Below are 22367 nucleotides of genomic sequence, written 5' to 3' on the forward strand. Positions count from 1 at the left end.
AAACTAACAGAGGACCATTTTGGCTTAAAATTCAATAGTCAGAGGACCACTTTAGATGCAATTAAAAGTCAAGGAACAAATTTAAGAAAATGCCATCGTCGGAGGACCATTTTGAAAATTAACTCTTAAAAAATACACCGACAACAAATTTCAAATTCAACACCCACCTTAAACAAAAAAATTCTTTCATAAAAAAGTATCCAAATTTTAAAAAGATTTAGTTAATTAGAAGAGTTAGTAAAAAAAAGAAAAAAAAAACTCATTTTAACAAAAGAAGATTGTGGCAATTTAAAGATCATAGATCTCTATATTAGGATTCTTGTATTTGAGTCATAGTATGACTCCATATTCTATTCTCCCTGTGATTCCTCGGGTATATATATTCCCCTTACATGTACATTGTAATTACTGTTCATAATATACAATTTCCTACAGTTCTCATCTGGTATCAGTTAAGATAGGGTTTCTTCCTCTATCTCAATGGCTGACGAATCTGCTAACTCCTCCGAACAGACCGTTTCCAATGCAACTATCACGTCTTTCGCTAGCTCTGCTGTTACTTCGCTTTCTACTGCTCATCACTTTATCAGTATTAAGCTTACCCATAAAAATTATCTCATGTCGTTCGTAGATGGATTTCATCCCAGTCCGGCGCCCTTCCTCCCCGCCGTCGACGGTGCGTCGCCGGCCCCAAATCCTGAGCATGCCACGTGGTTTCAGCATGATCGGGTTCTTATGTCTATGTTGATCTCTTCTCTCAGTGAAGAAGTTATGCACCTCGCCGTTGGACGCCGTACGTCACGAGAGGTTTGGGATTCAATTGAACAGTCTTTGGCTTCCGTATCTCGCGCCCTCTCATTAAATCTCCTTGGCCAACTCCAGTCTCTCAGCTAGGGAGATTCCACGATTGCTGATTATATTGGTCGTGCCCGTGTTATTTTGGAGGATCTTGCTTTGGCCGGTAGCTGGTCAGGTTAGACGAGATGAATCTTTATGTGTTTCGGGGTTTACGGCCATAGTTTCAAAACCTAACCGCATCTCTCTCCGCCCGCGGTACCGTAACCCTAGGTGAGCTGGGTGACTTTCTTGGAGCTCAAGAGTTCATCCGTGGTACGACTCCTAGAGCCCCACCGGCGGCTTTCGTCGTTCAGCGATGCAGGCAGACCCGCCGCGGCAGCCGCAGCAATAACCCCAAAATATCAGAATGATCACTCAGATAGAACAACAGCCGCGGTGGCCAACGAGGAGGTAGCGGCGGTAGGTCGCAAGCTGGCCGTGGCGGTCAACGTGGACGCGCGCGGCAACGGCGATAATGGCGAACCGTCGGTCTGTCAGATCTGTAGTCGTACGGGGCACTCAGCTTTGACTTGTTACAATCGTTATGATCCTCCTCCACAAGCAAATTTGACATATCAGAATGACCACTTAGATTGCTCTTCTAACCTGCGCCTCCATTCCATATAAGTTTTGGGATTTTACCTTTGAAACTGCAGTTTATTTAATTAACAAAATGCCATCTGTTGTATTTAATAATCTCAGTCCCCATTTTAAAGTGCATAATTCCAATCCTTCATACTCTTTTCTTTGTGTCTCTGGGTGTCTATGTTATCCATATCTTAGGCCATACAATCGTCACAAACTCTCATTCCGGTCTTCCCCGTGTGTTTTCCTAGGTTATCCTAGTCATTTCAGGGGTATAGATGCATGGACTTACAGACTAACAAGGTTTATGTATGCAGGCATGTAAGGTTTGATGAAACAATTTATCCTTTTGCTACTAAAAATACTGTGCAGACATCTCAACCGGCGCAACATCATCTGTGGGCTGAGTTGGTTCTTTGTCCTACGGCTGCCATTTCTCTGTCTCTTGGCACGACTGCCGTCCGACCCAGCTCCATCGACGACGACCCCGTGCCGCCTCCACCACCGCATGTTGCCACCACCGATCACTCGGCCTCGCCTGAGCGTGAGCCACGTGACCAGGAGGACTAGCCCGTAAAACGTCCTCGAGGTCGTCCTCGCGGGAAGATTGTTAAGTCCACAGTTCGGACTCATGAGATGCACACTCGGAGCTGGTCTCAGGCACACATTATCTACATCTAAGGGACCATTATCAGTGAGTTCAATCTACTATCTCAACAGCAAATCAAACAGATGGTAAGATAACACCTTTTCACCCAATGTGTGCTACACACCACACGGTAGCACCCAATCTTTTGAAGCTTATAGAAGATTGTCAAGCTCGGAGATCCGTGCTTCAACGTCCAAAGTCCCTTTGGAGATTCATGCTGTCGTTTTCCGTCTCACTTACTCACATACCAATGCACTACAGTTTTATGGAATACAGTCTGCTGATTTAAACTTTGTAGAACTTCTTCTCAGTAGCCTTCTTAAACTCAGATCATCAATGGTGTCTTGAGAAGATGATAACTCAGAGTATTCTCATTGTAATTCGTGGAGAGAGTTTCTTGATATTCAAATCTAGCTTAAAGGATATTTCTTGTAAAGCTTCTCTCTTTTTTTCCTCTATATCTTTTATCCCGTAAACAACCAGTATATATAATACTTTGAATCTTGGATGACAAGTAATGTTCAAGGGTTTCCTTGTAAACAAAGATTACTAGTCACGTCTTCTTTTTGGTAAGTTTGACCGCAACATTGATAGTTTCTTTAAATCTCCATATGGTAACTGCTCCATTTGAATGGAAAGGCTGTGAAATAATTCAACTGCTAATTCCCAAAAACCCACATGATGCTGCAGTGTCACTCAGTACTGTTCTACCAAATCTTCACTCAGTACTATAAGAAACACTAAACCTGACCTATCTAGTTTGTCATAATAATTTGACAATTACAAGTTGAGGTTTACAATACTTAAACACTAACAGATTCAACACGTGGAGCGAACAAAAAATAAAATTGACTGAATGCAAAGTAGAACAAGGGGACACAAATATATTGAGAATAATTCAAAATTTCAAAAAAAAAAGTATTTAAATTGTATCGCCAATAAGTTTCAATTACCTTAGTGTTCAAATCATTTGTTATTTGTTCGGGTTTGAAAAATTACAACCAACTTAGTTGTGGTTGATACAAGTACAACGGCATAGTTTCTATTTTTTTTTTTTCATAACTTTGGCTGATAAACTAGTCACAATACGATATTTTAGTAATGTCAATAATATGAGGTAATTGACATTAAAGAAGTTCTGAAGTTAAAAGTTTGTAATTTTTTTTTTCCAAACCATTTGTGTAGTATTTGCTCTATAAATACAACTTAAAAAAATACAGATTAATGTGAATATTTAATTTTTATCACAAGCAACAATAATATTCTCACTATGATAACAATCTTATTATTAATTATTAGTAATATCCTCAAAAGTTCATTCAGGGAAGAATAATCTTAAAATCAATAGCCATCGACACAATAATTAATGAACAGTTATGGAGAAACAACCCCGTCAAGGATGCTTGGTCAACTTTTGGAAGCAGCGGTGCACATTACATATTCTCTGCTTTAAGTCTTAGTTTGCCTATCATTTTTACAGCATTCTTCGTAATTTCATTTCATTCAATCACAACCATGCATCAATCCGAATCAACGGCCTTCAGTCATCCGATTCAGATTCTCGTCCCTTAGATCGCCTCTACCTCCCACTATAAGTATCATACAGACCCCTTCTGCTCTCAACCAAACCAAACACTCAAAATAAACATTCCCATCTAAAAACCTCCTCCAGTTTTACTCAACAAAATAAGATATATACACACTCACAAAAAATTCAAGAAATGGGCAAGAAGTCAAGCTTTTCATTCTTTGGAATGTTCAAATCAAAGGCCAGCAAGAAGGTGTGGAATGGAGAAGATCATCAGAGGGACGACGTGTTTGTGAATGCGTACAAAACTTGGCGTAGCGATGAAGATCGTGGTACTATGTGGGTGGCGGAACCTGGGATTGATAGCAAAGCTACTCTTTTCATCAATGGGAAGACAAAGTTCTGGAGCAACTCTGATATATAGTTGATGGCTGATGGCTTCAATTAACGATATAGTACGGATATACATATGTTCATTCGGTCGCTAGCTCAAACTGTAATTTATTTTTTAGCTTTGCTTATTTATATCTGCTTAATTATTTGTTATCTTAGGTCTTCTGTGTCAAGAATTAGAGTATATTTGTATATTTATTATTCAATATATAATTGTTTGTCAGAATAAGTCCCGTAAGGAATTAGTCTGTAACTAGTTTACCCCAACCCTACCCTAAATGCCCCCACACTCCGGTCCGACAGATCATTTGGGAGGATGTAAATCATGGCGACTCAACTGAACATGAACCACAGAGGCTAGACCGGAGTAACTAGTTTACATAGAATTAGTAGTGTTTGTTGAAAGCTTTGTATATATATTACCGCTCAATGAATAAGATACACTTCGTTCTTCACTTATTTCCTCTACATGATATTTTTCTGCAAGCTACTTGCTCTAATACATTGTAGTATCTGTTCATCTATACTTTTTTAACCGATTGAAGACAAAGAGTCAACACCGTCTCCACTGAGGCTCGATCTCATGACCTCCCATATGAGAGAGTCACTACATATCATCTAAGCACAAAGTGCTTGACCCTCTACCTGGTATTAGAGCTAAAACATCTCCAATTGCAAACATCTCCTTTTGGCACTCATCAATCGAGCGACCTCCTTGTGGGTTTGAGGCTAATTTAACGTTTAGAGAAACAATTCTATATCGAAATGGATTGCCGTAGCTGGAAAACAGTCATTGTCATACTTCATAACTAGAAGTCAGTCACTAGTCCACCTCACACACCTGAGCATAATGGGGATAGCTAAGTGTCGTCATGGACACATATTGTAGAAATAGGTCTTTCTTTACTTCATATGCATCGAAGCCATTAAAGTATTGGTCTTACACCTTTCAAACAACAGTGTATCTCATAAATTGATTACCAATACCAATTCTTCAAGGTAAAACACCATTCATGTCTTGTTTGAGGTGTGTCCAAATTACTCAAAATTAAATCCTTTCGGGTACCTTTTATTCTTTGGTTACAACCCTATAATAACTCTAAAGTACAACCTTGATCTACTGTTCCAAACACCGAGTTAGAAAACTCCCTCACAAGTCTGGTTTGTCCTTCACGATATGTTTCATCCTCTCACCATGAAGTTAGTCAATTCGAGCCTTCGGCCAGACTAGTCTGAACAAGGTTCCCCAGTCCCAAATACTATAATCCTAACTTCCTCAATCATACTATAAGTCATGGTTTACCCGTTATGGTTGAGCATTCTACTATTATACAGTCTAAGAAAGATTCTCATTGGCGGCATGCTATGGATGAAGAATACAATGAACTTCTTAAAAACGAAACATGGGAATTGGTCCCAAAGATAGATCAAACACCAATTGAGTGTAAGTGGATATTTCGTATTAAAAGAAAACTTGATGGGTTTGTGGATAGGTATAAAGTGTGATTTAGTGGCTAAAGGTTATTTGCAAGAGCCAGGAAATGATTATTTTGATACTTTCAGTCTAGTAAATAAATCGACAACGATTCGAGTAATTTTAACTCTCACTTTAGCTTCCAATTGGCATGTACGCCAGTTGGATGTGAACAATGCATTTTTTACTTGGGACCTTGGTTGAGGAAATTTATATGAAACAACCTCCCAGGGTTATTGTGATCCTCTTCGTCCGAATCATGTCTTTCGCTTACAAAAAGTCCTTTATGGCCTAAAACAGGCTCCTCAAGCATGGTATATGGAGCTATCATCCTATCTTGTTTAGTTTTGTTTTAGAAAATCTCGAGTTGATTATTCTCTATTTATATACAATTCTAATGATGTTATAGTTTAGTCCATAATGTATGTGGATGATATAGTTTTTTTAGGAAACTCTCCTAAGTTTTTGGATCACTTTGTAAGCTGTTTGTCTTAGGGTAGGTGTGCCATGGTCTACATAGTCTCCATATTTATTAGGATGTTGAGATTGAGCAATATATATAGCATTCTCTTTGTGGCTTATTATAGCTTTCTTGGTCCTCTTGTTGCAATTTTAATTTAAAATGCATTGCTATCTTCATAGAACAATAACAATCAAAGTATATGCTTAGTATAAAACAAAACAAAAGAGAGGAAAATGAACTAGTGTATTCTCCAACAAGAAACAAGAGTGAGTGACCAAACTCAAAAAACCAAATGCATGAAAACTCAGAAAAACACAAGTATATGTAGTCATGAAATGAACTAGTACAGTCACCCTAACTTGACGATTATTTATGTCAGCCAAAAAGCAAACTATTATTCAACTATCGAAGACACTCCACGGCAACAATGCCATTTGAAAAGTTGTTTTTGGTGGTGGTGGTGGTGGTGTGTGAGATAGTATCCTTGCCCTAGATATTTTATGAATAATTAAGTTGACGGAAAGGGTGTCAAATAGTAAGTTTGTACACTACTCACAATTGCAAGTTTGCTTTGAGAAAATGAGGTTGGAAGAAGACTTGTATGTTATGTGTTTGATAAAAAAAAGTTCCAATTAGATTAATTGAATTGCTATGAGAGTGTGTTTCATTGCTAATAGATAGTTCAATGGCCATGAGAATGACATTGGCACCTTTATTGCATCTTCCTTAATCCTTGCTAAGTCTTTGCATGATCCACAATCGTATGACACCCCATAACATCTATGCAGTGGCCTAGTCCAAACCCCTTTCTTTACCTTTGCTTATCACTTCTATTATATTATTATTCATTGCTTGTTACTTGATTGTTTCTATTAAATTCACAAACCACACCAATTTGTGAGAGCTAGCTTCTAATCACTTGACATGTTTTGTTCTTAGCCAACGTGGCTATAGTATTCTTATAGAAAAAACCATATATCACTACAAGAAAAATCATGAATAGCAACGAAAATATCGCGACGGAACGTAATCAGTCGTTAATTCATGACATTTTTTGCGACGGAACGTGTTCCATCGCGATCTTGCGTCGGAAATGGTGACAGAAAGCAATTCCGTAGCGATTTTTGGCGCAAAGTGAGAAAAAACCCGGTAAATTTTGGCGCCCACATTTTGGTGACGGATATTGCGACAGAATTAAGTTCTGTCACCACAATAGCGACGGAAAAGGCAACGACTGATGGTTCCGTCGCGATTTTGCTACAGAATCGGCGACGAGAATAAATTCCGTTGTGAGAATTGGTGCAAAGTGGAAAATATTCCCGCAATAAGGGATTGACGACGGAATTTGCGACGGGAAATTTTTTCGTCACGAAATATATCAATTTTGAAGTAAAGTTTATTTTTTCTACAGAATGAGACGACAGTACCAATTCCGTCACAAATATATTGACATGTTGGCGACAGAAAAGGCGACGCCCTATATGTGTGTCGAGCTATGGCGATGGAATCGGCAAAGAAAATTAATTCTCTTGCGATGTTTGGCGCAACGGTAGATTTGACATTTGAAGTTGGCGACGGAACTTACGACGATCATTCTTTCCGTCACTAAAATATTTAATTTTTTAAGTAAAGTTTATTTTTGCTACGGAATGTGACGACATAATCAATTCCGTCGCCAATATGTTGACACATTGGAGACAGAAAATGCGATGCCCTATATGTCTATCGTGCTATGGCGATAGAATCGACAACGAAAATTAATTCTGTTGCGACATTTGCCACAAACATAAATATCACATTTGAGTGTGACGATGGAACGTGCGACTATCGTTGTTTTTGTTGCTAAAATATTTAAAATTTTTAAATAAAGTTTATTTTACTACATAATGCGACGACATAATCTACTTTGTCGCCAATATGTTGAGACATTGACAACAGAAAATGCAACACCCTATATGTCTGTCGCGCTATGGCAATGGAATCGACAATGGAAATTAATTCTATTGTGATGTTTAGCACATAGATAGATTTCACGTTTAAGTTTGGCGATATAACTTACGACGATCATTCTTTCCGTCACGAGACTATATAATTTTTTAAGTAAAATTTATAACTTTTTAATGGTTGAATTTTTAATGAAAAGTGAAAAACTTGTTTACTAAATTCATTCTTCCAAATCTCTATTCCATCTCCATTCTCTACTTTTCTTTAAGATTTTGGAGAAGTTAGAAACCAACTTCTCCAAATAGAGAAATGGTATAACACGCGTGAATTTTTATAAAAATTGTACTAATTTTTTAATTTTTGCAGGAACAAACTGCGTTGCAACGGGAGGTATTAACAAAGAATGGAGAAGAAGTATATGAGAGTCAATTGTACTATGATGCAGTTGGCGGACATGATAAAAAAAGAAGAGTTTATGGACTTGGCTCATATGGTACATTCATTAGTAGTCCAATAAATGCTAACACATTGGACAATATATAATCAACTTCGCAGCCATCAGAGAATGCTAATTCAGCAAAGGTCCTAGATGAGATTAAGAATTTAAAGGCTTCTATGGTTCTTATGCAGCAAAGATTAAATGCTCTTGAGAGTGAGAAAGCTGGTACTTCATCATCACCCTCATCACGACCGAATTCACCTTAATTTGATTTTTCTTTTATGAATTACTATATTGTTGTTTATACATCACTTTGGTATTAAGTACAACAAATTATATTGTATTTTAGTTTGCACATTAATATTTTAAATACAAATATTAGAATTTTAACAAAATAATAATAATTACAAAAATATTAAAATAATAATTTAGCATAATTGCGATGGAATATTCATTGTAATTATGGCGACGAAAAGATTTTTGTCATAAAAAATGCGACGTACAAAAACCATAAACGCATCTAGCAATTGCGTTTTACGTATTATACGTAAAACGCAACTGGCAGATGCGTTTTGCAGCCAAGGTATTGTATAACATAGGTATACCTAAAACGCATTTGAGAAATGCGTTTTAGGTATACGATACCTAAACCGCATGTAAGTCTTGCGTTTTAAGAAAATTTGGAAAAAAAAAAAAGTTGACGTTGACAGCTGGGACACACCTAAAACGCAAGTGGCAGTATAGTTTTTCATATTTTTGTCAAAAAAAAAAAAAGTCAAACACATTTTGAGAAATACATGGTTTTGACTACACATTTTAGTCATTGATCCCTAGTTCGCCAGGTTCTCTGTTTGGGTGCTCAAACAATTGAACCATAGTACGTTTTATCCTGGGAAACCTAGGCTACAACGCTCCTAGCACTTTTGGGAGGTAGCAAACAAGGTTTTAAGGAAAGAGTGATTCCCTCGACTCGTGCTAACCAACTACACCAACCCGAATTGAACAATATCATTTCGTCCTTTCCTTCCCGAAATTTCCATAAAATAATAATCTTTTTTCGTAGGATTATTATTAGGTTTTTGCGATGAGAATATATTTTCTGTGTATTGATCAAGAGCAGCGGATACAAAGTATATAAAGACATGGAATAGAGATCTAGTCTAATACTACTAATATAATAGAGATCTAGTCTAACACTACTAGTAGTCCTAATACTCCCCCTCAAGCACAAGGTTGGTCAGCCAAAACATTGAGCTTGCAACGGAGTAAATTAAAAACGCACAGACGAAAGAGACTTAGTAAAAATATCCGCTATCTGATCTTTGGTAGAAATAAAATTGACTTGTAATTCCTTATTTGCGACTTTATCACAAACAAAGTGGTAGTCCATCTCAATGTGCTTGGTGCGAGTATGAAACACCGGATTAGCATACAGATAAGTAACTCCCAGATTGTCACACCAGAGTTTGGGCACAGAAGGTGGTGCAAACCCGATTTCCTTCATCAAAGAGACGAGCCAAGTAACCTCTGCAGAGACATCAGCCAGTCCTTTGTATTCAGCCTCAGTTGATGAAAAAGCCGTAGTACGCTGTTTTCGACAAACCCATGAGACAAGATTGGTCCCCAAAAACACAGCAAAACCACTAGTAGATTTGCGATCATCAGGATTGCCAGCCCAATCTAAATCAGAATATGGATGAATATCCAGAGAAGGAGAAGAAGCAATCTTAAGGCCGAGATGTAGTGTCCCATTTACATACCGTAACACCCTCTTGAGAGCGGTCCAATCCGCCGTAGAGGGCGAGTGCATGTGCTGACACAAACGATTGACTGCATAGGAAATATCAGGCCGAGTTACCGTAAGATATTGCAGAGCACCTGCAAAGTTGCGATACTGAGTGGGATCAGCGTATGGTACCACGGCATCAGTCTCGGCCTTCGTGGTTGAAACCGGAGTGCCCACGGGCTTGCAATCAACCATACCTGCTCGTTTTAGAATATCCTTCATGTACCGTTGTTGAGACAGAAGCATGCCATCAGACAACGGAACGGTCTCAATACCCAGAAAAAACGAGGGTACACCCATATCATGAACTTTAAACTCAAGAGAAAACTTGTCAATAAGAGCAGTCACATGAGCCGAATCAGAACCCATAACCAAAATATCATCCACATAAACCAGAAAATATAGACGAGTATTGCCCATTGTGTATGTCCAACTGTCGAATGGTCCATCCACGAGAAATAGCTAAGGATAAAAGAAGACGTACCGTAGCTGGTTTAACCACGGGATTAAAGGTCTCAAAGAAATCCTCACCAGCAACTTGATTGAATCCCTTGGCAACCAAACGAGCCTTGTAACGCTCAATCGAACCATCAGCTTTCCTCTTGGTTCTAAACACCCACTTACAGCCAACTACATTCATACCTAAAGGAACAAGCCGCCATGTATTGTTGTGCACCAAGGCATTAAATTCCAAATCCATTGCATCCCGCCATTCGAGAAATTTGATCGCATGAGTAAAACATGTAGGCTCAGTAGTGATGTCAGTAGATAGAGCAACATGGTCATGCGGTCCCGAGCTCCGCGTATTCATCGTATGAGATCGAACGGGTGAGGGCGCGGGATGGGGTCGACCCCTCGGCCAAGCAGGTGGATGGTCCAGGACTGTCCGCTCGGACTCGGTCACGGACGGCTCGGCAGAAATGGGCTGCTGGCAGTGTGGCTCGGGAGACAGCACTCAGCTCACCAGGAAGCACAACCGGCGCAACACCCCATGGCTCCGGGCGTGGTGCGGGTACCTGTGAATCAACAGAAGCAACAAAAGGAAAGACAGTCTCATCGAATCGCACATGGCGGCAGATAAAAACCTTGTTAGTGTTAGTGTCTAAACAACGATAGCCACGAAAAGACGGAGGATATCCTAGAAAGACACAAGGAGATGACCTGTAACACCTCGAAATTTTTCAACTTTTAAGACTTATATAATAAAGGTAAATTCTCATTAAATCCCAAAACATGATATAAGAGTACGAGGTGTTATGCCACACCTGAGCTAGAGAACTCAGGTGCACAGGCTAACTAACTAATATTCTCAATAACGTAAATACATAAGCAAGGCACGCAGGCCGAAAGGGAAACTATCTACTCTACACTCCAAATCTCTAGCACGCTCCAGTGTCTACTCCTCTGTGCCTGAAAGCCAAATATATATGTTCAGCGAGAGATGCTGGTAACCCACTCCAACGCGTTGAAATATAGTGTGTGTATATATATATATATATATATATATATATATATATATATATATATATATATATATATATATATATATATATAGATATACAAAAATCATTTCGAAGCAGGAAGATATATACTTAAGAGACACTAGTTTTAAAACCAGGAATAGACTCAACAAATAGGGATAAGCACATCAGACAACAATAAGCAGTTAAGTAGAAATAACATCATAAGGAATACGCATTTACGGTCACAAGCCACTTCTCAATTCCAATCCACATCATCATCCAATCATCATTCATATCACATAATTATTGATGGCGCCACGGGACCAATCGCATGCACCGAACATGAGGGTTAATGCTTATAGAATTAACACGGCCCCGCAACACCCTACCTCAGTACCGAGGTACGAGGGTAGTTGATCGCAACCAACCCTTTGAGAACCGCTGACGAACTCAACGTCGGACCACGACCCGACACACCGCTGACGCGCCCAGTCGGTGGACCGCGATCCCCTTTACAAGGGGGGATTTACGACCCTACACACCGTTGATGCACACAATCGGTGGACCGTAGCGGATCAAGCCCGACACACCGCTGAGTTAAACTCAGTCGGTGGGCAAATATCCTCGGAGACTACGGCCCTACATACCGATGTCCCACTACTCGGTGGATCGCAGCCAGCCGTAGCCCTACACACCGCCTGATTACTTAGGTCGGTGGACTATAGCCTTCCTCGGCTTGTTGGCCCTACACACCGCCTGACGCGTCCAGGTTGGTGGGTCATATCACCGAGGCCCATGTGGACCTTCAGTCCTATACATAATCTTTATATATCTGACCGGTCTCTACCAGCCTGGTTAACAGTTGAGATGGTTCTCAGCCCATTCAACTGCCCGTATAGTGGACCTCAGTCCTACATAATATTTATATACCCGACCGATCTTAACCGGCCTGGTTAACAGCTGGGATGGTTCTCAGCCCATTCAACTGCCCGTATAGCCCACCTTGATCTTAATCAAGTTGGGGTCATGCATCACGTAACACACAATAGCACATAACACACATAGTAGCACATAGGGAAGGGGGAGACATATAATTAAGCTTACGTGTGATCATTCACATACTAAGAATAGTCCTAAGGGGTTCATACGTCTTTCACCTAGGTCGACGGATTACCGATTCAACTAGCATGCAATTCCTAAGACTCGTTTAACCTACGAATGGTACCCGAAATTCCAAACTAGACTCAGGCACGACAAACGGGGTCCGTTGGGACACCACGGGGAACAGGGAACATCAAACGGGGAAGCCGGGGACCCGAGGTGGGGTATGGACTAGCGGGTAGCCGGTGGGTGGGGGTCACCCGCCGGCTACTCGCCGGAATTCATTGTTCCGGCAGCGGGTTGTCGGCGGGCAGGCGACTGCCCGGCGGCTACCCGCTGCCCGGCGGTGTTTTCTGGGCAGTGGGTAGGTGGCGGGTTCCCCTACTCCCACCTACCCCCCACTGACTCTTTTACCACAATTTCGTCTCGGGGACCTTCGTGGAACCCGAAACCATGCTTAGACACTTTTAAACGCAAATAACGACACCACGTAAGCAGTTAACGGATCAAAAGCAAGAATCATGTAGGACTTATCCTATTACGACTTCTAATGTAAACAACACCCGAACATGCGAATTCTCACCCAAATATAAATCAAGAACGTCACAGTACAAATTCCCAATCCGACCTAGGGCTCTAATCCCACCCAAATCATCAAGAACATATTTTATCTTTAACATCAAGAAAATATCAAGATTCGTCAAAAATCATCACATCATAATCAAGAACTTCCTTTTAACATCAAGATCATCAAGATTATCAAGAAAGCATATAAATCATCTTATCAATCATCAAGAACATAACATAATTATCATAGAAGAATTCAATCGAGACACAAGAATATAGAGGGAGGCCAAGGAAGGAGATTATAGCGAAGAAAATAGGTTTTGTTGAGACATGGGTTACCTCTTAGCCTTAATTAATTTCCTTGTCTATGAAGGGTCTTTCTTTGAGATTTCTCCTTTCTTGATTTCTCCTAAGGGAATTCTTGGAACTTCTTGTGTGGTGAGAGATTATTTGTGGTGTGAGTTCTAGGTGCCTCCTATGTCCCTATTTATATAATTAAGAGTCCCATTTAGGGTCTAAGTGGCATGGGTTTACTAATTCTATTCCTTATAGGACTAAGGGGTTGTCTTTTAGGGATAAAGGCCCACGGACCATGGTGGACCTCCTTTTTGCTAATTAGTGGATTTTAACTCCCTTTTTGGGCTGGGTAATTAATTAATTAATTTGGGTTTAGGGGTTGTAACACGGGGTGTTACACTCTCCCCCCCTTACAAGAGGCTTCATCCCCGAAGCCGGAGCGTGGATCCACTCTTTCACCCCCGGACGTCGCGTAATTTGGCCTCCTGATCAGGAAGTGTGGCCCTGCGTGTTGTCTTTGCTGGGGTGGACTGGATTTCTGGTGAAGTGGTGTTTGAAAAGTTTGGGTCTACCTTGGTTTCCTGCTCCCGAGCTAGATGCCCCGCGAGTGCCCAGGATGGTCTCGATTGCTGCCACCCTCTGATCTAAGGCGCGTGTTGTGTAGATTTGGTTCTGTCGGGTGAGCTGTGCGATGATGCGTTCGTTGGTGGTTTCTTCGGTTTGGCCCCCCGGGTTTCCCCTTGCTTGTGTAGGAGCCGGTGGTTCGGGTTCGCTATCCTCTTCTTGCTCCCCATTTCCTCCACATTCTTGCATCGCCCGTTTAAACTTCTTGTTGGAGATATCTAGTCGATCAATCAACTCCCTCCGTTCCTCTTCAGGTTTAAGGCAAACCTCCTCGAGGGTGATGTATCGTCCCCCTTTGACATAGTAGATATCATTGCGACAGAGATTCTGGGCATTGAAAATCATGTCGTTTGCGGCTTTGACCTCGGTGTGGCTCAGGTCCACTCCCTTTTTCTCCATGATCCAACTTAGGATCATCCCGTAAGGTAGGCTAAGCCGGTTGCTAGCCTTGCAAAACTCCATGTGTTTCAACGTAAGGGCCGGTAGATTGAATTTGACTTTGTGTTTTAGGAAGTAGGCAAATGTACACTCCAGGCTTCCCAGGTCTTTGCTTTTGTTGTTCGTAGGCAACAGGCTATCAGTTACAATCATGACTAGTATCTTCTGTTCAGTGATTAGCCATTTTCTGTTAGGCCGGGTGGCCGAGGTGAAGCCTTTCTCTTTTCCTAGTAGGTACCCGAGGTAATCCATATACCCCGTGCCTTGGGTACTGATCCACCCTTTTCGGTCATAATCTGACACGCCCGTGGTGGTCAATTTTAGGAGTTTGGCCGGCCCGCAGCGATACTGACGTGCAAATCGTTCGTCTGACTTGGGTATAGGGGCGAAAGACTAATCGAACCGTCTAGTAGCTGGTTCCCTCCGAAGTTTCCCCCAGGATAGCTAGAGCTGGCGCGAGAGTTCTATCGGGTAAAGCCAATGATTAGAGGCATCGGGGGCGTCAAGCGGCCTTCGGAGAGTACTATCTCCTTGCCTCGGACCTTGGTGGTGATCTCTACTTTGTCACCCCGCTTGACGGCTATTAAATGGTGGTAGAACTCTTTCACCAATTCGGGGTACGTTGATGGCGAGATACGTATCCAAGAGTCCTTGAAATTTAAGCATGTCGACCAACTCCAGAGAGAATTGGCCGGGTTCGAGGGCCTTACCTCCGATTACCGTGTAATCGGCGTTGTTCCACTCCGGGGTTCGGATTCCAAGGGCTTTTTCGGCATGATTGGGGTTCTTCGGGGGTGGGGGGGGGGGGATTTTTCGACGAGTTTTTCTGGCGATTTTTCCGGTGGGGGGTTTCCGGCGGCGATGGTTTCTCCGGCGAGGTGGCGAGCGACGTGGCCTACTGTTCGTGGCCGTCGGCGAGGGTGCGAGGGTGGACGGAGCAGGTGGCAACTGGCAGGGGCGGTGGCCGGGCGAGCTGCGGGTGGGCGTGGCAGCGGGTCGTGGCTGGGTGAGGGGCGGCGGCTTTTCGTAGCGTCGACGGAGGCGTGCGGAGCGGTGTAGCTGGGCGGTGGCTGGCTTGATGGTGGCCGCTGGTGGGGTGTGGGCCTCGGGTGGTTTGCCGGCAAGGTGGGGTGAGAGGGAGAGAAAGAGAAAGATTGTGGGGGAAGAAGGGAATGAGGAAGAAGAAGGGTTTTTGATTTGGGGGTTTTGGGGTTTTTATGGATTTGTAGGGGTTTAAGAAGGGAGTGTTCCCTTAAAATTCCAAGAAACACTTATGGCTTAGTGGTTAAGGGCTTGGGTTTTCAAGGGAGAGGTCTAGGGTTCAATTCCCATGGGTGACATTAGTCTTCCTTGTGGAATATTTCTTTGTCCTTTCTTTCTTTTTGTCTCCTAGTGGGAGAAGATGTTGGTCCTTGTTGTTTTGTGGGTAGTCTTGTTTTCTTTTGTTAAGCTACTATTATTTCGAACTAGCTTTTATTCATAATAATTCCAAAGTGACTAGTCTAAATACGCGATTCTATTACGGGGGTGGTTACAAAAAAAGGGTTTTGTTACATTATCCTAAACAAAATTCATCTTCCTGGTTTCCATCTGGCGGGTTTGCGTGATCTTCGTTTTCTGGGGTCATATTTCCTCCGTCGGGGTTGCCCTCGTCCTCGAGTTCGGCTTGCGTGCGGCTCATGGCAAATACTTTTCCGGGGGCACCATAGTTTCCTTGATTGTTCGTGCCCCCGTGTTGGCCCATGGCCATAGGGCGTGAGTTTGAGGGTTGAGGGCAGAGGAATGCCTTGTGCCCTTCTTTCCCGCAATTGAAGCATCGTAAGGGGTTCCCCATGCAGTCCTTGCCCCTATGGCTTTGGTGGCATTTTGGGCAGGGGAAGCCCCCTGTATTAGTTTTGCTGTTTCTTGGGGGCGGCCTCTGTCCCGCTGGATTGCTTGGCCTTGCGTTAGCGTCGTTTCTTGTTCTTTTCATGGGTGGCGCCCCACCTCCCGTGTTCCTTTTTTCGAATCTGTTCCTGAACCCCACGTTGTAGTAGTTGGATTCGATAGAGGTTGGCGGCACTGGAGTAGGCCTCGTTGAGGGTCTGGGGTCCGCTTACTATTAGGGCTTTTCGGGCTTCGAAGTTGAGGCCTGATACAAATCTCTCTATTTTGGTTGTCTCTGTGGGGACTAGTTCTGGCGCGAAGCGTGCTAGTTCGAGGAATCGTTTATGGTATTTCATGACGGTAGTCGTTCCTTGTTTTAGGTGAATGAACTCTTCGTGCATAGATGCTTTTATGTGGGCTGGGTAGAATCATTCTCGCAGTCGTGTTTTCAGACTTTCCCGGTAGAATCCTGGTTCTTGTCTGTAAGTGGGTCCCTCGTGGATCCACCAAAGGTCTGCCTCGTGCCCAAAGTAGAATGAGGCTACCTCTACACGACGTTCCTCTGGGCATTCTACTAGCCCCAGGATTTTGTCGAAGGTCCGAATCCCCTCAAGGATAGCGGGATCTTCTTCTCCTGAGAAAGTGGGTGGTCTATGGTTTGAAACTTGTCGGGTGATTTTTGAGTTTGTATTTGGTGGAGGTGGTGGTGGTCGCTTAGTGCTTGGGCGACTTGGGTTAGTTGTTGTAGGGTTTGAGCCAGGGGGTCTTGTGTAGCGGGTTCCGGAGTCCTTGATTGTCTTCTGGTTGGTGCCATGATGCTGATCTATAGAGCCAATGTTTATAGTAACGTTTGAGTTAGAGTGCTGTACCCTTACCTTGGTGTGATAAGCGAAGGGGAGTCTTTTAAACTTAATGAGGGATAAAGTGAGGAGAGGGTAGGCTCACAATCTCACCGCGTGTCTTAAGGTTCCTAGTTCCTGTATTCCTAAATAACTAAATCCAATCTCACTGAACTCCTAGTGCTTTAAGCCTAATGTCCTAAGGTCTGGCCTTACGGGTCTTATCCTAGGGTCAAACTTAGGCTCTGATACCAACTGTAACACCCCGAAATTTTTCAACTACTTATATAATAAAGGTAAATTCTCATTAAATCCCAAAACATAATATAAGAGTACGGGGTGTTATGCCACACTTGAGCTAGAGAACTCAGGTGCACAGGCTAACTAACTAATATTCTCAATAACGTAAATACATAAGCAAGGCACGCAGGCCAAAAGGGAAACTATCTACTCTACGCTCCAAATCTCTAGCGCGCTCCAGTGTCTACTCCTCTGTGCCTGAAAGCCAAATATATCTGTTCAGCGAGAGATGCTGGTAACCCACTCCAACGCGTTGAAATATAGTATAGATATATATATATATATATATATATATATATATATATATATATATATATATATACAAAAATCATTTTGAAGCAGGAAGATATATACTTAAGAGACACTAGTTTTAAAACCAGGAATAGACTCAGCAAATAGGGATAAACACATCAGACAACAATAAGCAGTTAAGTAGAAATAACATCATAAGGAATACGCATTTACGGTCACAAGCCACTTCTCAATTCCAATCCACATCATCATCCAATCATCATTCATATCACATAATCATTGATGGCGCCACGGGACCAATCGCATGCCCCGAACATGAGGGTTAATGCTTATAGCATTAACACGGCCCCGCAGCACCCTACCTCAGTACCGCGGTACGAGGGGAGTTGATCGCAACCAACCATTTGAGAACCGCTGACGAACTCAACGTCGGACCACGATCCGACACACCGCTGACGCGCCCAGTCGGTGGACCGCGATCGCCTTTACAAGGGGGGACTTACGACCCTACACACCATTGATGCGCACAATCGGTGGACCGTAGCGGATCAAGCCCGACACACCGCTGAGCTAAACTCAGTCGGTGGCCAAAGATCCTCGGAGACTACGGCCCTACATACCGATGTCCCACCACTCGGTGGATCGCAGCCAGCCGTAGCCCTACACAACGCCTGATTACTCAGGTCGGTGGACTATAGCCTTCCTCGGCTTGTTGGCCCTACACACCGCCTAGCGAGTCCAGGTCGGTGGGTCATATCACCGAGGCCCATGTGGACCTTCAGTCCTATACATAATCTTTATATACCTGACCGGTCTCTACCAGCCTGGTTAACAGTTGAGATGGTTCTCAGCCCATTCAACTGCCCGTATAGTGGACCTCAGTCCTACATAATATTTATATACCTGAACGATCTTAACCGGCCTGGTTAACAGCTTGGATGGTTCTTAGCCCATTCAACTGCCGGTATAGCCCACCTTGATCTTAATCAAGTTGGGATCATGCATCACGTAACACACAATAGCACATAATACACATAGTAGCACATTGGGAAGGGGGAGACATATAATTAAGCTTACGTGTGATCATTCACATACTAAGAATAGTCCTAAGGGGCTCATACGTCTTTCACCTAGGTCGACGGATTACCGATTCAACTAGCATGCAATTCCTAAGACTCGTTTAACTTACGAATGGTACCCGAAATTCCAAACTAGACTCAGGCACGACAAACGGGGTCCGTTGGGACACCACGGGGGACGGGGAACATCAAACGGGGAAGCCAGCGACCCGAGTTGGGGTATGGACCAGCGGTTAGCCGGTGGGTGGGGGTCACCCGCCGGCTGCCCGGCGTAATTCACTGTTCCGGCAGCGGGTTGCCGGCGGGCAGGCGACTGCCCGGCGGTGTTTTCTGGGCAGTGGGTAGGTGGCGGGTTCCCCTACCCCCACTGACTCTTTTACCACAATTTCGTCTCGTAGACCTTCGTGGAACCCGGAACCATGCTTAGACACTTTTAAACGCAAATAACGACACCACGTTAGCAGTTAACGGATCAAAAGCAAGAATCATGTAGGACTTATCCTATTACGACTTCTAATGTAAACAACACCCGAACATGCGAATTCTCACCCAAATATAAATCAAGAACGTCACAGTACAAATTCCCAATCCGACCTAGGGCTCTAATCCCACCCAAATCATCAAGAACATATTTTATCTTTAACATCAAGAAAATATCAAGATTCGTCAAGAATCATCACATCATAATCAAGAACTTCCTTTTAACATCAAGATCATCAAGATTATCAAGAAAGCATATAAATCATCTTATCAATCATCAAGAACATAACATAATTATCATAGAAGAATTCAATCGAGACACAAGAATATAGAGGGAGGCCAAGGAAGGAGATTATAGCGAAGAAAATAGGTTTTGTTGAGACATGGGTTACCTCTTAGCCTTAATTAATTTCCTTGGCTATGAAAGGTCTTTCTTTGAGATTTCTCCTTTCTTGATTTCTCCTAGGGAAATTCTTGAAACTTCTTGTGTGGTGAGAGATTATTTTTGGTGTGAGTTCTAGGTGCCTCCTATGTCCCTATTTATATAATTAAGAGTCCCATTTAGGGTCTAAGTGGCATGGGTTTACTAATTCTATTTCTTATAGGACTAAGGGGTTGTCTTTTTGGGATAAAGGCCCACGGACCATGGTGAACCTCCTTTTTGCTAATTAATGGATTTTAACTCCTTTTTTGGTCTGGGTAATTAATTAATTAATTTGGGTTTAGGAGTTGTAACACGGGGTGTTACATGACCGAAACTGCAGTTTGTTGCGATTATAGGGCCGCGGATTAGGAAACACAGACACCCAAAAACCCGTAAGTATGAGTAAGAGGGCGGAGACCGATGCAAGAGGTAGTGAGGGGACTTATCAGACAAGACACGAGTGGGCATTTTATTGATAAGATACACAGCAGTTTCGAAGGCATAATCCCAAAAACGAGACGAAACAGAGGATTGGGCCATTAGCGCCAGTCCCGTTTCGACAACATGGCGATGCTTGCGTCCTACTCTGCCGTTTTATTCATGAATATACGCACAGGACTGCCTGTGACGAATACCCAATGACGCGAGAGTCGAACCAAGCTTTTTGTATTCTCCCCCTAAATCAGACTGAAAAGACAGAATTTTACGATAGAAGGAACGTTCAACAAGTGACCGAAACTTATCAAATATCGCATATAAATCAGACTTAGCTCGCATAGGATAATACCACACGTAACGAGTGTAATCATCCACAAATAATACAAAATATTTAAAGCCATTTGCAGAAAGTATCGGCGCAGGGCCCCAAATATCTGAATATATTAATTCTAAAGGATGCGAACTAGTACATTCAACACGCGACAAAGGAAAACGAGACGACTTGCCTAATTGACAAGAGGAACAAATATTTGGCAGATCACTAGAATTAAACGAACTAAGACTAGAAGAAGCTAAAACTTGACGCAGGACCCGAGAGTGTGGATGCCCAAGCCGCATATGCCAAATGAAAGAGGACTGTGTAGCAACGAGAGCAGCGGGAGCCGGACGCGAGGCAGGCCAGGCATGCCCCTTAAAAAGAGTGTTCCTGGTTTGAATGTCCTTCACAAAGAAACACGAAGGGTGAAACTAAAAAAAGACATTATTTTCTTTAGCAAAACGCTGAACAGATAATAACGAAGAAGATAAACCAGGAACATGCAAGACATCAGACATACGAAACGACCTAGAATTAGTGGCTAACGAAGTAGAACTAACAGTAACAATAGGCAAACCTATACCATTGCCGACCCGAAGTGTCTCCGGACCTACATATGTAGTAGAGGACATCAATAATGTGGATCAGGGGTAGCATGATTTGTGGCACCAGTGTCAGGGAACCACTGATGAGAGTCGTCCATAGAACCATCAACACCAGAAACGGCGACATTTGCCTGAGGGTCCGGATCAGGAGTGAAGCGCGACGCCAACACGTCGTAGCTATATGCCCTTGCTTGTTACAAATTTGACACCGAGGGCCCGAGTTGGACCGCCCCCGGCCACGACCGCCGCGCCCTCTGCCGCGGCCGCCACTACCTCGATTTTGCGGGCTGCCACCGCGACCGCCGTGACCACCACGGCTTACGGCCAAGGCTGCCGGTGCACCGAGAGCCGCACCGTCGTCCGAACAGATCCACTCCTACGAAACAAGAAAATCCGCAACCTCCAGGAGGGGAACAGGCGCACCATGGGCTAGGGTTGCCACCAACGGATGGAACTCCGGGCGTAAACCGCGAAACACATATAAATTCTGATCATCCAACTCAACATGACGACCGGCGAGGGCCAATTCATCAATCAACATCTGGGCACGACCAAGATAATCAGATATTGAGGAATCACCTTGACGGAGCCCCTGAAGTTCGCCGAGTAGTCGGAGTGCCATTGCCGACGGTGAAACGAAGAATCTCCTCGGACAAAGAGGAGATGAGCATGGAGAGGATGGCCTTGTCTTGCCGACGCCAAGCGAGCTGTCGGGCGTGGAGATCGGAAACCGCCGCCGGGGCGCTGTCCACGGTCGTCGTTATTGCCGGCGATGCCGTCGGAAAGGGTGTTGTACCATCAACAAACCCTAGAAGCCCTTGGCCTTGAAGAAACGGAAGCATCTGAGTTCGCCAGAATTGATAATTTTGGATCGTCAACTTTAAAGAAACGAAGTGATGAGCCGATGACAGACTACCACTCGGGTTTAATTATATAGAACAAAGCGAGAGACCAGATTCAAATTCTAAGTACATCTACAAGTGCACGGTGTAGATGTACAGTGCCATATTCAAATTCAAAGTATAGAGCTACACCTTTCCTTTGGCACACAGCTGTAAGCTGTATTGGATGATACACATTTAATTTCTTTTAATTAGCTTCCCTTTAGAACTGTTCTTCCATTCATGTGAACATTTTTCAAAGCCCACAAAAATTCCCTCATTTCCGTTCCACTATGTTT

The 22367-nt window shown here is 43.1% G+C and overlaps 1 protein-coding gene across 1 annotated transcript; it reads left to right on the plus strand.

The window, feature by feature from the left end:
* Positions 1 to 480: 480 nt before the first annotated feature.
* On the plus strand, positions 481 to 894 carry LOC109185530. Its single transcript, XM_019335467.1, has one exon. It carries the CDS (start codon positions 481 to 483, stop codon positions 892 to 894), a length of 414 nt encoding a protein of 137 aa, XP_019191012.1.
* The last annotated feature ends 21473 nt before the right edge of the window (positions 895 to 22367 follow it).

This window comes from Ipomoea nil, unplaced genomic scaffold, assembly GCF_001879475.1.
Source record: "Ipomoea nil cultivar Tokyo-kokei standard unplaced genomic scaffold, Asagao_1.1 scaffold1322, whole genome shotgun sequence".
In the NCBI taxonomy this organism is placed as follows: domain Eukaryota; kingdom Viridiplantae; phylum Streptophyta; class Magnoliopsida; order Solanales; family Convolvulaceae; genus Ipomoea; species Ipomoea nil.

Excerpts from the sequence above, each read along its gene's own strand:
- LOC109185530 (XM_019335467.1), top strand. The coding sequence starts at position 481 with ATGGCTGACGAATCTGCTAACTCCTCCGAACAGACCGTTTCCAATGCA.